The sequence below is a fragment of the Natrix helvetica genome, assembly GCF_964273705.1.
Source record: "Natrix helvetica genome assembly, chromosome: 1".
In the NCBI taxonomy this organism is placed as follows: Eukaryota; Metazoa; Chordata; class Lepidosauria; order Squamata; family Natricidae; genus Natrix; species Natrix helvetica.
In genome coordinates this window covers 2084782-2099861 of record NC_138548.1, presented here as the reverse complement: position 1 = coordinate 2099861, position 15080 = coordinate 2084782, and the positions used below count along the sequence as shown (strand labels likewise).

Sequence of the window (15080 nt, the reverse complement as noted above, 5' to 3'; positions counted from 1 at the left end):
GGACTGTTTTTCAGCCTAGGCCTCTTTAAGATGGGTGGACTCTCACTTTCCCCGGCTAGCTAGGGAATTCTGGGAGCGGAAGTGGGAAAACAGCCGAGTAAGGAATTATGGGAGTGGGAGTCCACCCATCTTAAAGCTGGCCAGGCTGAAGGGAAAAAAGAAAGAAAATCGCTGATCCAAAAGGCTGTTTCATTGGACATCCCTGCTTGCTTTGGCCGCCCCTTCGGGAAGACGGGTTTTTCCTCCACGTTGACTCCGCTGCGGTCTTTAAATGCGAGTCAAGGCTCTAGCGCTCATGTTCCTAAATTCAGGATTAGCGAGACGCTTTCGAGGCGTCGCGAGCCAGTTTTACCTCAAAAAAGGTTGGCGCCTTTTTTACCGACTTCCGGTCGGAGCCCCGCCCTCCTTGCCGCACGGTGCTCACATCCGGCGGGTCTTGTTCCCCCTGATTGGCTGGAAAGGGAATCAATCGAAGCGGGGGCTGAGAGGACGAAGCCGTGAGAGCTATTTTTTTCTACGGAGAAAATATTGGCTCCCTTTTCTTCTTCTGTGGCTAATTGGATGTTAATTTAAATGAATTAAATTTAGTTACTGAAGAAACGTGTGTTTTCCCGCGCTGAGGCGGAGGGGAGGGGGGAGGCGCCCTCCCGCGCTTTTCCAGCCTCGGAAGCCCCGCCCGCGGCCACCGTTATCCCAGGAATCCAATTCCTAGAACGGCGCCCTGGTGAACATCCGGGGGCGCTCTAGGTTCCTCCCCAGGAGCAGCGGCGCTTCCGGATAGGTCGGGAAGGCAGGCAGGCAAGCCATGGAGGCGGCTGGAGTGGCCCCCATCCGAGCCCAGTGAGTACGAGAGCCCCGGGGCTTTGGCCTACCTCTCCGACCGGGCCGAGGACCACGGAGGCTCAGCCTTTCTTCCTCAACAGCTTCCTGGGAGCCCCCCTGGGCAGCTCCTCGGAGTTACGACCTGCGGGAGGAGGGCAGCCGCCCCCGGGCAGACCTTGGCGGGGCCCTTCCCGGCCTTGCGGTTGGGGGTGAGGGGGTCAGGAAAGCCCCCTGGCCCTCTTTACCAGAGCCCTCTGGAACTGCCTCCATGAGTGGGGTGGTGGTGGACTAAATAGAAGGCCTGTTAAGGTCCCTTCGAGTGTGTGTGTGTGGACTAGAAGACCTCTTAAGGTACCTTCCCATGAGTGGGGTGTATGTGCGGTAGAGGCCTTCTAGTCCAGCCCCCTGCTCAAGCAGGAGAACCAATCCCATTTCAGATAAGTGACTGTCCAGTCTCTTCTTTAAAAACTCCACTGATGAAGTACCCGCAACCTCTGGTGGCAAGCAGTTCCACTGATTAATTGTTCTAACTGTCAGGAAGTTTCTCCTCAGTTCTAAGTTGCTTCTCTCCTTGATTAGTTTCCACCCATTGCTTCTTGTTCTGCCCTCAGGTGCCTTGGAGAATAGTTTGACTCCCTCTTCTTTGTGGCAACCCCCGAGATATTGGAAGACTGCCATCATGTCTCCCCTGGTCCTTCTTTCTCTTAAGCTAAACATACCCAGTTCCTGCAACCGTTCATGTTTTAGTCTCCAGTCCCCTAATCCTATTTGTTGCTCTTCTCTGCAGTCTCAGCATCTTTTTTGTAGTACGGCGGCCAAACTTTCTCTTCTCATCCAAGGAGCTGCTTCAGTTCAATCTTCAAAGCTGAAGAAGCTTCTTCGATGAGAAATGCAACATCTACAAAGAAAAACAAAAGCCCAGTTGCCTTTCGAAAAAGCACCTTTGGGACAGTCACGCACAAAACCTAACCATACAATTAAAAAATCCTTGGGATTTGCCCGCTTGATGAATAGATTGGGGAGGAGTGGGGGGGCTGGAGACTGGATGGAATATAAACTGGCAAAAGACATTTAAAACCCTCCAATTAACAGAGCTTGGACGCGGTGGCTCAGTGGCTAAGACGCTGAGCTTGTCGATCAGAAACGTCGGCCGTTCGGCGGTTCAAATCCCTAGCGCCGCTTTAACGGAGTGAGCTGCCGTGACTTGGCCCAGCTTCTGCCGACCTAGCAGTTGAAAAGCACGTAAAAATGCAAGTAGAAAAACAGGGACCACCTTTGGTGGGAAAGGAACAGCGTTCTGTGCGCCTTCGGCATTGAATCATGCCAGCCACATGACCACAGAGATGTCTTCAGACAGTGCTGACTCTTCGGCTTTAAAATGGAGATGAGCACTGCCCCCTAGAGTCAGGAACACTAGCAAGTACGCACGAGGGAAACATTTACCTTTAATTAACAGAGGTGTTACAACCTTTCTCCCTTGAGATACCGCTGCACGAAAGAGGACTTCTATGCCCACCTTGAGAAGGAAGAGAAGCCAAGGAAAGATCCAGATGGAGCCAAGAATGATCTTCAGGGTGCTGAGCGAGGGGAGCCTCCTACCAAGCTGCAGAAGCTGGAACTTGATGGGGCCCGGGAAGAGAAGCCTGCGGAAGTGGCCGTTGCTGGTGAGAGCACCCCAGGGCCTCCAGGACGGAAGAGGCTGCGAGGGCAAAACAAGAACCGCCATTGCATGAAGCCAGCTCACTACGAGAAGCAGCGCTTGTGCCCCTCCGTGGTTCAGGTAAAGTTGTCTACCTATGGCGCACACCTGAAGATGAGACCAATTGCCGGGCTTTGAAACAGCTTAGCATTTACGTTCCTTGGGTGGCTTTGAAACAGACAAAGGGGTTCGGTTGTAATGGCTACATAGAGGTAGTCCTCGCTTAACAACGAGTCACAAATATTCTCTATAGTCCTCAACTTAACAACCCATTCATTTATTGATCGTAAATCCACTCACCCCGCCGCTTTTGCCACGGTTTTTTCACCTTCCCCAGGCTACAGAGGCTTTCTAGGAGCCTGGGGAGGGTGAAAACAGCCTCTCCCCCTCCCCCCCCCCTAGGATGCCCTCAGGAGCAAAAAACGGACCTACAGGGAACCCGGAAGCTTGGGAACGTTGACTTCCGGTTTGTCCATAGGGCCGATTTTTGATCTCCGGGGCCTTCAGGAGGCTTCCCTGAAGGCTCCGGAGGACAAAACACGGTCCTACGAGCAAACCAGAAGTCTGTCTCCAAAATTCCGGTTTGCCCATAGGGGCGATTTTTCATCCTTTAAAGGCTTCAGCGAAGCCCCCGGAGGGCGAAAAACGGCCTCAAAAGAAGGCCGAAGTCAGCTGGGCAGCTAAAGGGCAACACCTCGCATGGCCTGACAAATGGCTCCGTATGCCATATGTGGCACGCATGCCATAGGTTCGCCATCACGGGCCTATATCATTCCGGACTGATGGCTGCCCCATCTCTTCTTAAAATCCTCCACTGATGGAGCACCCATGACTCCTGGAGGCAAGTAGTTCCACTGGTTAATTATCAGGAAGTTTCTCCTTCATTCCAGGTTGCTTCTCTCCTTGATCAATTTCCATCCGTTGTTTCTTGTGCTGCCCTCAGGGGCTTTGGAGAATAGCTTGACCCCTTCTTCTTTGGGGCAGCCCCTCAAATACTGGAAGACTGCTATCATGCCTCCCCTAGTTCCGTGAACTGGTGACTGCGCAGAGATTTCGGAAAGAGCTGGTGGTCAGAGCAAGCAAAAGGCTGAATGAATGTCAGTAATAGGTGGGAAAACCTTAAGAGCAAATTGGAAATGGGTGAATTCCAAAAGGGAGAAGAACGCATTAGCTAAGGGTGACAGGTGGCCAAGGGGGTTGGTGAGAGAAAGGCCTTTCGATTGGGGTGGAATCAAATTGAAAATCATCTGTGTAAAGTATAAAATTTTTAAAAGTCTGTAAAGATTCTCAGCCATCCTGATTGTCCCCAAAGTGGCTTTTTTTCAGGAGGCAACTGGACTTTCTTGGGGTTTTTTTGAAGGCGTTTTGCTTCTCATCCGAGAAGCTTCTTCGGCTCCGACAGGATATTGGGGAATGGGCCCTGAGGACACAGACAAGCCTCCGAGTGCTTGAATGATCCTCTAAAAGGAGGCAAATGACCAGCTGCCTGCAAGGAGTATCAATCCTTCCCTTTCCCCAATGAATGTCAGAGCTGAAGAAGCTTCTTGAAGGAGAAGCGAAAGGTCTTCAAAAGAAAAGCAACAAAAGTCCAGTTGCCTCCTGAAAAAGCACCTTTGGGACTATAAAATTTAAAAAGTTTTTAAATAGAAAAAAAACCCACTTAGTTTCCACCAGTTACCCCCACCCCACCCCCTCTCTCTCTCGCCAAAGGAACGTCTGGAGAAATGCTTCTACGGCTCCAGCTGCCGTTTCCTGCACGACCTTAAGGAGTACATGGCCACCAAGCCCCCAGACCTCGGGGGCCGCTGCATGCTGTTCGAGACCTTTGGCCGGTGCATGTACGGGGCCACCTGCCGATTCGCGGGAGCCCACCTTGGAGAGGGCTACAAGAACCTGGTGAACGGTGAGCTCCTGAAGCAGTGGGAAGGGAGGCTGGCGGTGAGAAACGGCCTCAGCAAGGACATCCAGCAACAGCTGCGCAAGAAGAAAATACCCTTTGCCAGATCCGACGAGTACCTCCGTTCTCTGGGCAAGAGCCACCCAGCCAGAAGGCCTGGCACCCAGGCTGCTGTGGCGGAGACGGGGGTCTCGGACTGCTCCGCTTCTGAAGGAACAAAGGAGCCTGCAACGGCCAGGTTGGAGGCACCAAACGGTTCTAACCCACCAACAGAAGGAGTCGGTTCTGCTTCGGAAACCGCAACGAGTCCAATTCCTCCAGCAGAACCGGCTCTGGCACGAGTGGGCGCGGTGACGGATGAAGACACGGTAAAACTGAGGCCCTCTGAGAAACCCAAGGTAAGCCCAGGAAGTGAGTTAGGCTGAAAACAGGAGAGGGATCTGTCGGTCCATTTATTATTTATTTAGCCAATCCATTTATTTACTTCCCATCATTTATCTATTCTATCTTTCTGTCAATCTGTCTGTCTACACCTATAACTTTTATCTATGTATATCTATGCCTATTGTCTCACTTATCTATCTTCTGACTGTCTATCATTTATTATCTAACTTTATCTCTCTGTCCGTATCGTCTATTATCTGTCATTTAACTTTTATCTATCATCTAGGTCTGTCTGTCTATGTGCCTCATTTATCTATTGTCTAACTTACCTGTCTCATCTCTATTATCTCTTAGATGACAGATAAAAGATCTATTATCTACCAGTCTCTATCTAGCTTTATCTCTATTATCTCTCTATTTAACTTTTATCATCTCCCTTTATGTCTCATCTCTATTATCTGTCTGTCTGCCTAATCTATCTATTGTTTAACTTACCTGTCTGTTTCATCGCCATTATCTAACTTAGATGATAGATAAAAGATAAGATTATCTATCTATCTATTGTATATCTAGCTTTATCTCTATTATTTAACTTTTATCATATCTCTCTCTCTCTGTTTATGTCTCATCTCTCTCTATCCATCCATCCACCCACCCATGTAATTTAGAAACTGCCCACCTCCCTCACAGAGTTTTAATAGTCCCCCCTCTCTTTCCAAATTAAGTTTAGACTTAGCTTTGTTGAATAGGATGCAGATTCTCCACAATGTGCAATTTGGTCTTCACACATTTCTCTTTTCCTGTGTTTCTCTTCCAGCTGGATCTGCATGGCAAGCTCTATTTGGCCCCTCTGACCACGGTAAGAAGGTGTGGAAGTTTGCCAACACAAACGCTAGAAAGCTCAGGTTGAGGTGTTTATGGGGAAGCCGGGAGAGAGGATGAAGCAGGAGTCCCAAAGGCGCTTTTTCAAGAAACAACTGGACTTTCTGGTTGTTTCTTTGAAGACGTTTCGCTTCTCACCCCCAAGAAGCTTCTTCAGCTCTGACTGGATGGTGGGGAAGGAAAGGATTTATACTCCTTGCAGACAGCTGGTCGTTTGCATCCTTTTTAGAGAGTTGGTGAGGCCAACTGGAGGCTTATCTGTGTCTCAGGGTCACCTGAGTGGTGCAGATAGAAGTGGAGCCTTCTTGGAATTGCTGATGACATCCTCTATCTCCAGTCTACAACACGGTCCATTCAGCAGTTCCAAGGTAACCTAGAGGACACAGCTAAACCTCCAAGTGGCCTCAGCAACTCTCTCAAAGGATGCAAATGACCAGCTGTTTTTTTAAAATATCCATCCCAATTAATTAAACCACATTTAAGTCACTCTCAGCTTTATTGATATCCATGATGTGAATCCCTCCTGGCTTGCCTTAACCTCCGTCCCTCTGCCTTTCCGTTCCAGTGCGGCAACCTTCCCTTCCGTCGGGTGTGCAAAGGCTACGGAGCGGACGTCACCTGCGGAGAGATGGCGGTGTGCACCAACCTCCTTCAGGGACAGTCTTCCGAATGGGCTTTGCTGAAGCGCCACGAGACAGAGGATCTCTTTGGGGTTCAGGTAGCTTCCTGGCGCAGGATGGGGACTGGGTCCCGGGGGGGGGGGGCGAGAGAGCATTGGCTCAGGTTGAAGCTCAGCCTGCTTCTGGCAGAAGATCCCTTGACCCTGAAAAAGGGAGAGCAGCAGAAATGGAGGCTTCCCTTGGAGACGGTTGCAGGAATTGGATCTGCCTAGTTTGATGACGAGAAGGACATGGGGGGAGGGGGGGGAGAGCTGACTGCTAGGATCTCCTGCTTGAGCTGGGGGTTGGACTAGAAGATCTCCGAGGTCCCTTCCAACTTGGTTAATGTGTTTAGGGGCTGCCTGCTGCTGTCAGCGTTCCAAATAGCATCCAGAAGTAAATCAGAGTCCGAGGCAAAGGATTCCTCAAAGTTCCAATTTATTAAGAGAGCCACGTTGGCACATCTGGGAAAACCCGAATCTGAAAGCTTCCTGGTTTTCCCCACCCAGTTGAAAGTTCAAGATCTTTTCTCCACAAGTCCATCCCATGGCCCAATCTCCCACTGCCACGCTGGCAGTTCCACCCATCCAGTTACGTCCAGGTGCAGAGGTGCAGAGACAAAGGATGGCCTTGGTTTCCTAGAAAGAATTTTGTTATGGCTACATAATAATAATAATAATAATAATAATAAATTTAAATTTATTAGCCGCTCCCTTTCCAGACAGGACTCGGGGCGGCGTACAGTGGGGCATATAAAACATATACAACACATAAACATACATATATACAGGACATACATACACGGAGGAGGTAACAAATTACATCACATTGGACAATTAAAAGTCACCATTAAAAATACCCCAATTGTAAAGCACAATTTAAAATTTAAGGTTTTTAAAATTTAAAAGAACTGTCAGGAGGAGTAAGAAAAGTTTACGGTTGAGCCAGGCCAGATAATTGAAAGAGGTGGATATCATCTAACTCCATACAATCCCCCCTCCCATTTCCCCACCATAGAAAATGCATAGTAGAATAATAGAAAGTGTGGCAGGCCAAAGATCCAAAGGAAAAGAGGGCTTTCTGGCCTGAAAGGCCCCTTGGTAACTCTTGGCGTCTCCTCTCTTTGCAGCTGGAAGGAGCCTTCCCAGACACCATGACTAAATGCGCCGAGCTTCTCAACCAAACCATCGAGGTGGATTTTGTGGATATCAACGTGGGATGCCCAATTGACCTGGTCTATAACAAGGTAAGTGGGGGGCCAGGTTCTCTTAACCGCGTTGCTAACAACTGCAGTGGTTAACTTAACAACTGTGGGAAGAAAGGTCGTAAAATGGGGCAAAACTCACTCAACAGCGGTGTTAGTAGTTCCAATGCAGAATGGGAATCTGACTCTGCCCACTGCCAGGAGTTCGATCCTGACTGGCTCAAGATTGACTCGGCCTTCCGTCCATCCGAGGTCAATAAAGTGAGGACCCAGGTGGTTGGGGGGGGGGCAAGAGGCTGACTCTATAAACCGCTTAGAGAGGGCTGTAAAAGCATTGGGAAGCGATATATAAGTCTAAGTGCTCAATGCTATTGCTATGAACAACTGTTTGGCTTAGCGAGAGAAATGTTGGCCTCAATTGTGGTCATAAGTCGAGGACTACCTGTATTAGGAAGTGGGAGACGGTGAATTCTAATCCCAGCTCAGCCACGAAAGGCAGCTGGCTGACCCTGAGCCAATCCCTCCCTCCCTCCCTCTCTCAGCCCAGCTCACCTCACAGGGTGCTGGTTGTGGGGAAAACAGGGAAATACTTTTTTTATGCTCACCGCCTTGAATGGTTGATAGGAAATGATAGAGGTAGCCTATCAAATAAATGAATGATCTCTCACCGCCTCCTTCGCCCTCGTCTCCTTTCCCTTCCCAGGGGGGCGGATGTGCCCTGATGACCCGCACCAATAAGTTTGAGGAAATCGTCCGAGGCATGAACTCCGTAAGTCAGCAGCCATCTCTCCGGCCGATTCACTCAGCGGTCAATTGACTTCATGTCCTGCCTGCTTTTCCTAAAGACTTGAAAACCAATCAATCTCTCCCTCCCTCTCTCTTTGTGCTTGTTAAAAGTATCTACACATCAATCAAATAATCAAAGTTCTCTCGTGTCTAACAAAATGGAATTCAATGGTGAAAAAAGAAAAACCAAATATGTCAGTGATGGCGAACCTTTTCGGCACCGAGTGCCCAAACCGGAATGCCCATATGCGCCCTGCAGCACCGGAAACACAAAGACGAGCTGGCCGGTGCACATCCATGCGCCAACCAGCTGGTCTTCAGGTTTCTGGCATGCACATGTGTGCCGGCCAGTTGGTCTTTGGGTTTCTGGCACTCTGGCGTGTGCGAAGATGCACACTGGAAGCTAGAAGAGCAGTTGGCAAGAGCCCCTGTGCCCACAGAGAAGGCTGTGTGTGCCACCATAGGTTCGCCATCACAGGGACAGGTGGCACCTTGCTCAACAGTAGTAACTGTGAAAGGGATCTTGGGAGTCCTAGTAGACAACCACTTAAATATGTGCAGCAGCTGCCAAAAAAGCCAACACAGTTCTAGGCTGCATCAACAGAGGGAGAGAATCAAGATCCCGTGAAGGGTTAATATCACTTTATAAGGCCTTGGTAAGGCCACACTTGGAATCCTGCATTCAGTTCTGGTCACCACAATGTAGAAAAGATGTTCAAGATTCTAGAAAGAGTGCAGAGAAGAGCAACATATGAACATAAGAAAATATATGAAGAAAGGTTTCAGGAACTGGGTATGTCTAGTTTCATAGAAAGAAGGACCAGGGGAGACATGATAGCAGTCTTCCAATATCTCAGGGGTTGCCCCAAAGAAGAGGGAGTCAAGCTATTCTCCAAAGCACCTGAGGGCAGGACAAGAAGCAATGGGTGGAAACTAATCAAGAAAAGAAGCAACTTAGAACTGAGGAGAAATTTCCTGACAGTTAGAACAATTAATCAGTGGAACAGAAGTTGCCTCCAGAGGTTGTGAATGCCCCAACACTGGAAGTCTTTAAGAAGATGTTGGATAGCCATTTGTCTGGAATGGTGAAAGGATCCCCTGCTTGAGCAGGGGGCTGGACTAGAAGACCTCCAAGGTCCCTTCCAACTCTGCTATTATATGGTATTGTATTGTATTATAGGGTTCACTTCCTAGCTGTGTGTGTTTTCCGGTTGTCGTGATTCCAGCCTTGCCTTGACTTTGGTTGGTGCCTGTTGAACTCCGGACTTGCTTCATGAATCTTCTTGCGTTGTGGGTTTAATTTTGCCTGGTGGGTTTATCTTGGATTGGGAAACTTTCAAGTGCTTTGTGGACTCACTTGCTCAGCTTTTGGCTGGGCTTCATTGGGCTGGTTTTGGGTTTTCGGCGAAGGGAGTTGCAGGGGAATATTAATAAGCCCAGTGACCCACTATTACGTTGAGTGGTGCGGTGGCCTTGAGGTGGAGCTCTCTCCTCACAATCAGGAGGCTGTGAGTCAGATCCTAGGTAGAGGCAGATATTTTTCTCTCTCTGGGAACAATGAGAAAGTATCTGCTGGAAAAAAGAATTACTCATTGGAGACAGGAAGGGCATCCGGCCAGTAAATACTCAGCTCCATTCAGTTGCCCAGATTGTCAGAGTTCCAAATAGCATCCAGAAGTAGATCAGAGTCCGAGGCAAAGGATTCCTCAAAGTCCCAATTGATGAAGAGAGCCATGTTGGCACGTCTGGGAAAAGCCGAATCTGAAAGCTTCTGGGTTTCCCCCACCCCCAGTTCAAAGTTCAAGATCTTGCCCCACAAAACACAAGTCCACCCCATGGTCCAATCCCCCACTGCCACGCTGGCAGCTTCCATCCATCCAGTTCCGGTCAGGTGCAGAAGTGCAGAGACAAAGGATGACCTTGGCTTTCTAGAAAGAATGTTGTTATGGCTCCATAGCATCTAACTCCGTATTTTCCCACCATAGAAAATGCATAGTAGTATAGAAAGTGTGGCAGGCCAAAGACCGAAAAGAAAAGATGGCTGCAGGCCTGACACAGATTCCACCCCGCAAGGAATTATGGGGTCCTTAAAAGAAGCTGAGTAACCCACCTGTTACGTGTCCGTGCTGTGTGCGAGTGAGTGAGTGGCTGGGGAATATTAATAAACCCGGGAAGCCACTGTTATGTGTGAGTGGGTGTGAGCGGGACAGTACCCCGGCTCATTTTTTTCCTCTTGTTTTTCTCTCTCAGGTGCTGGATGTTCCCCTGACGGTTAAGATCCGGACGGGCGTGCAAGAGAAAACGAACCTGGCTCATAAATTGATCCCCAACCTCCGAGAATGGGGAACCTCATTGGTCACGGTAGAGGACCCTTTGTTTTCCTTAACTCCGGTTGGGATGGAGGCCTGGTTACTCGGCAAATCCGAGTACTGGTTCTTCTTTGGCTGTTCCCCATCAGGGGGGGGTGGGGGGTGGGCTCAGAGAGGAAGAGGGTGGTAGCATTCCTACCCCGTCCTTCCTCTTCCTGGAGTTTCCTCTAGCAAAGGTTCGGAGAGGCAGAGGGAGAAGTGGAAGCTCCTTCCTTGCTTTGCTGCTTTTACCTGTGGACTTCAGCGCCCAGAATTCCCCAGCCGAGCAGGCTTGAAGGCACCCGAGCCTTGCTGTGTTCGTTTCATTCGTGACAACTGCACCTTTTTCTGCCCCCCGTTAGCTCCACGGCCGATCGAGAGAGCAGAGGTACACAAAGATGGCAGACTGGGGCTACATAGCGGAGTGTGTCCAAGTGGCCAGCCCCATGCCCCTCTTCGGTAAGTGGCAGGGGGGCAATTCTGGCGTTTCCTAGACCACCTGGGTCAGCCCTGGCAGGATACGTCGAAATGCGCTGTTTTCAGAATGGCTTTGACTGCTTCCCTTGAATTACTTCCCAAGACATCTTTTCCAGCTGTCTGTCAGTCTCTCTCTGTCTGTCTGTCTGTCTGTCTATCTATCTATCTATCTATCTATCTATCTATCTATCTATCTGTATCTATCTCCATAAATATCTATCTCATCTATCCATCCATCCTTCAGTACCTTGCAGGATACTTCAACATGCGTTGTTTTCACAATGGCTTTGACTGCTTCCCTTGAATTACTTCCCAAGACATCTTATCCAGCTGTCTGTCTGTCTGTCTCTCTCTCTCTCATATTTGTTTGCCTTCCATTTTGCCATAAGGTGACTCTGGGAGGCTTACTTTAAAATGAAGCCACAAACGAATGAATAAACGTTATATGCGCGCGCGCGCACACAGGCACACACACGCATATACTGTATATAATTCAACACAACAGTACATTTAGTGGCCTTTTAAAGTTACGACGGCACTAAAAATGGACTTATGACCGTTTCTCACACTTAGGACCGTTTCAGCATCCCCGTGGTCGTTTGATCACAATTCAGACGCTTGGCAACTGACTCATAGTTATGACGGTCACAGGATCCCGTGTATCTTGTGATCTCCTTTTGCAACCTTCTGGCAAGCAAAGTCGATGGAAACCAGATTGACTTAACAACTGCCTTACCAATTTAACAACCGCAGCGATTCACTTAACTGTGGCAAGAAAGGACATAAAATGGGTCAACGTTCACTTAACACAGGGGTGTCCAAACTTGGAAACTTTAAGACTTGTGGACTTCAACTCCCAGAATTCCCCAGCCAGCATAGCTGGCTAGGGAATTCTGGGAGTTGAAGTCCACAAGTCTTAAAGTTCCCAAGTTTGGACACCCCTGTGTTAAGTGAACCACCGGGTTAGGTTAGCAGCGCAGTTGTGAAGGGGACTGGCTTCCAATTTCCTTTGTGGGTCAGAAGGCGACACGACCGTCGGGACCCTGCATCCCTCACACCATCCCTTCGTTTATTTATTTTTCCTTTAACTTTTCAGATTTATATATATATATACATATATATAAATATATATGTTTTCTTGCGGCGCAGGAAACGGCGATATTTTTTCTTTCGAAGACGCTAACCAAGCCCTGCAGAGCGGAGTTTCAGGGGTCATGATTGCACGGTAAACAGCTTCTCTTCTTTCTTTCCTCTTCGTATGAAAATAAAAACCAAAGCGAAAAACGTCCATTGCTCAAGGGAGAATTCAGAGCGGCTTCCCTTGCCTCCCTCCAGCTGATCTCCTCCCTCCTGTATATGTGGGGCTGGGGAAGACCACTGTCTACAGCCCTTGTAGAAACTCTACCAGCTCACAACCTGAAACACACACACACACCCTTTTGACGCGCTACGCAGATTTTGAACGCTGCCCCGTCTGTTCTCCTTGGTCACAGGGGAGCCCTCATCAAACCTTGGATCTTCACCGAAATCAAAGAGCAGCGGCACTGGGACATCTCTTCCAGGGAGAGGCTGGACATCCTCCAAGACTACACAAACTACGGCCTGGAACACTGGGGCTCAGACACCCAAGGCGTGGAGAAGACCAGGAAGTTCTTGCTGGAGTGGCTTTCCTTCCTCTGCAGGTGAGCAAACACTCTTCGTACGGGCTCTGCTAGATGATCCCGGTGGGCAGAGCTGTCCTTTGCAGGAGAGACATGGACTGATTTGAGAGAACTGGAATTAGCCAGTAAGCACTCAGAGGTGCTTTTTCAAGAGGCAACTGTGTTTTTCTTTTTTCTTCGAAGACGTTTTGCTTCTCACCCCCCAAGAAGCTTCTTCAGCTCTGACTGGATGGTGGGGAAGGGAAGGATTTGCACTCCTTGCAGACAAAGCTGGTCATTTGCATCCTTTTAGAGGGTCCTTCAGGCCACCTGGAGGCTTATCTCAGGTGTCCTCAGGGTCACCTGAGTGGTGCAAATGGGGGTGGAGCCTTCTTGGAACTGCTGACGACCTCCTCTATCTCCAGTCTACAGCATGGTCCATTCAGCAGTTCCAAGGTGACCCTGAGGACACAGGTGAACCTCCAGGTGTCCTCAATAACTCTCTAAAAAGGATGCAAATGACCAGCTTTGACTGCAAGGAGTGCAAATCCTTCCATTCTCCAGCCAGAGCTGAAGAAGCTTCTTGGAGGAGAAGTGAAAGATCTTCAAAACAAAAAGCAAGAAAGTCCAGTTGCCTCTTGAAAAAGTACTTTTGGGGAATGGAAGGATATATGTTTCTTACAAAGAGCTCATTTGCGTCCTTTTGAGAGAGTCGTTGAGGCCACTTGGAGGCTCAACTGTGTCCTCAGGGTCACCTTGGAACTGCTGACTCTTGTTTTGGACTGGCGATAAATGTCGTCCACAGTTGCAAGAAGGCTCCGTCCCCATTTGAACCACTCAGGTGACCCAAGTGGCCTCAAGGACCCTCTCAAAAGGATGCAAATGACCAGCTGCCTGCAAGGAGTATAAATCCTTCCCATTCCCCACCCTCCAGCCAGAGCTGAAGAAGCTTCTTGGAGGAGAAGTGAAACATCTTCAAAACAAAGAGCAAGAAAGTCCAGTTGCCTCCTGAAAAAAAGTGCCTTTGGGACACCCATGACCTGGATGACTGAGAATCTCTACAGATCTTTAGCTGTACAATTTGGGATGGGATGGGAGTAGGAGTGGGTTTCCAGAGGAAAAAAAATTGCAGAGTGCAGGAACCATTTGCACCACTCGGGTGAGATAAACCTCCAAGCTGCCTCAACGACCCTCTAAAAAGGATGCAAATGACCAGCTTTGTCTGCAAGGGGTATAAATCCTTCCCTTCCCCCACCATCCACTCAGAGCTGAAGAAGCTTCTTGGGGGAGAGGGGAAACGTCTTCAAAGAAAAAACCAGAATGCCCATTTGGAAAAGCACCTTTGGGGCTGAGAATCCCCATAGACCTCTCCTTTCCAGCTGTTTTTATTTTCCCCAGGTACATCCCCGTCGGCTTGCTGGAGCGCCTGCCACAGCGGATCAACGAAAGGCCCCCTTACTACGTGGGCCGGGACTACTTAGAGACCTTGATGGCCAGCCAAAACGTGGACGACTGGGTTAAGATCAGGTACGAGGCAGCCCAACCCTCGCCTTGCCGCACCTTTCGAATTCCTCACATCCTCAATAATCCAAGTTTTTTTTTCCTTCCAGCGAGTTGCTGCTGGGCCGTGTTCCTGCCAACTTCTCCTTCCTGCCAAAACACAAAGCGAATTCTTACAAGTAGGGTGGCCGAAGGAGAAGTACCGACGTCCTCCGCCTGCTGCTCACCTGTCTTGTTTATTTGAATCATTAAAATAAATGTCCTTTTTTAAAAATAAAAACCACCCGACTGCTGGCTATCTTCATTGCTCCCCCCCAGTCTGTGTATTTGGGCGGGTAGGTGGCTCAACGCACCTCTGCTCTCTTGCCCGGTGGCTTCCTTGGGATGCCCCAATTCCCCCATTTACAGGTAGTCCTTGACTTAACGACCACAATTGAGATGGAGATTTTTCACTGCTAAGTAAGACGGTTGCTAAGGGAGCTTTGCCCCGTTCTGCAACCTTTCTTTCCACGGCTGTTATAGTGAATCACCGCAGTCCTTCGTCAACATGGTTCTCAAGTGAATCTGGCTTGGCTTGGGGATCGCCTGATTTCCCCGGGACACTTGTGACCGTCGTAAATACAGAGTCAGTTGCCAAGAATTCTGTTGATGTGACCGTGGGGAGGCTGCAAGTGTGAGGAACGGTCATAAGGTGCTTTTTTTCAGTGCCCGTTGTAACACCGAAGGAGCTGTGGTAAGTCAAGAGCCACCTGCATTCATGTCCTGCCTTTTTTTATTATTAT

The 15080-nt window shown here is 49.1% G+C and overlaps 1 protein-coding gene across 1 annotated transcript; it reads left to right on the top strand.

The window, feature by feature from the left end:
- Positions 1-471: 471 nt before the first annotated feature.
- On the top strand, positions 472-14564 carry DUS3L (dihydrouridine synthase 3 like). Its single transcript, XM_081936349.1, has 13 exons — positions 472-840; positions 2305-2602; positions 4232-4816; positions 5620-5661; positions 6250-6402; positions 7473-7589; positions 8251-8316; positions 10584-10694; positions 11044-11140; positions 12308-12383; positions 12652-12840; positions 14197-14325; positions 14409-14564. Exons 1-13 carry the CDS (start codon positions 806-808, stop codon positions 14479-14481), a joined length of 1971 nt encoding a protein of 656 aa, XP_081792475.1. The 5' UTR covers positions 472-805; the 3' UTR covers positions 14482-14564.
- Positions 14565-15080: the final 516 nt, after the last annotated feature.

What these genes read in the sequence shown, in the direction of transcription:
- DUS3L (XM_081936349.1), top strand. Translation starts at nt 806, where the DNA reads ATGGAGGCGGCTGGAGTGGCCCCCATCCGAGCCCA. An exon ending in ATTTGGCCCCTCTGACCACG is followed by an intron (nt 5,662 to 6,249) that starts GTAAGAAGGTGT and finishes TTTCCGTTCCAG; the next exon opens with TGCGGCAACCTTCCCTTCCG. An exon ending in TTGACCTGGTCTATAACAAG is followed by an intron (nt 7,590 to 8,250) that starts GTAAGTGGGGGG and finishes TTCCCTTCCCAG; the next exon opens with GGGGGCGGATGTGCCCTGAT.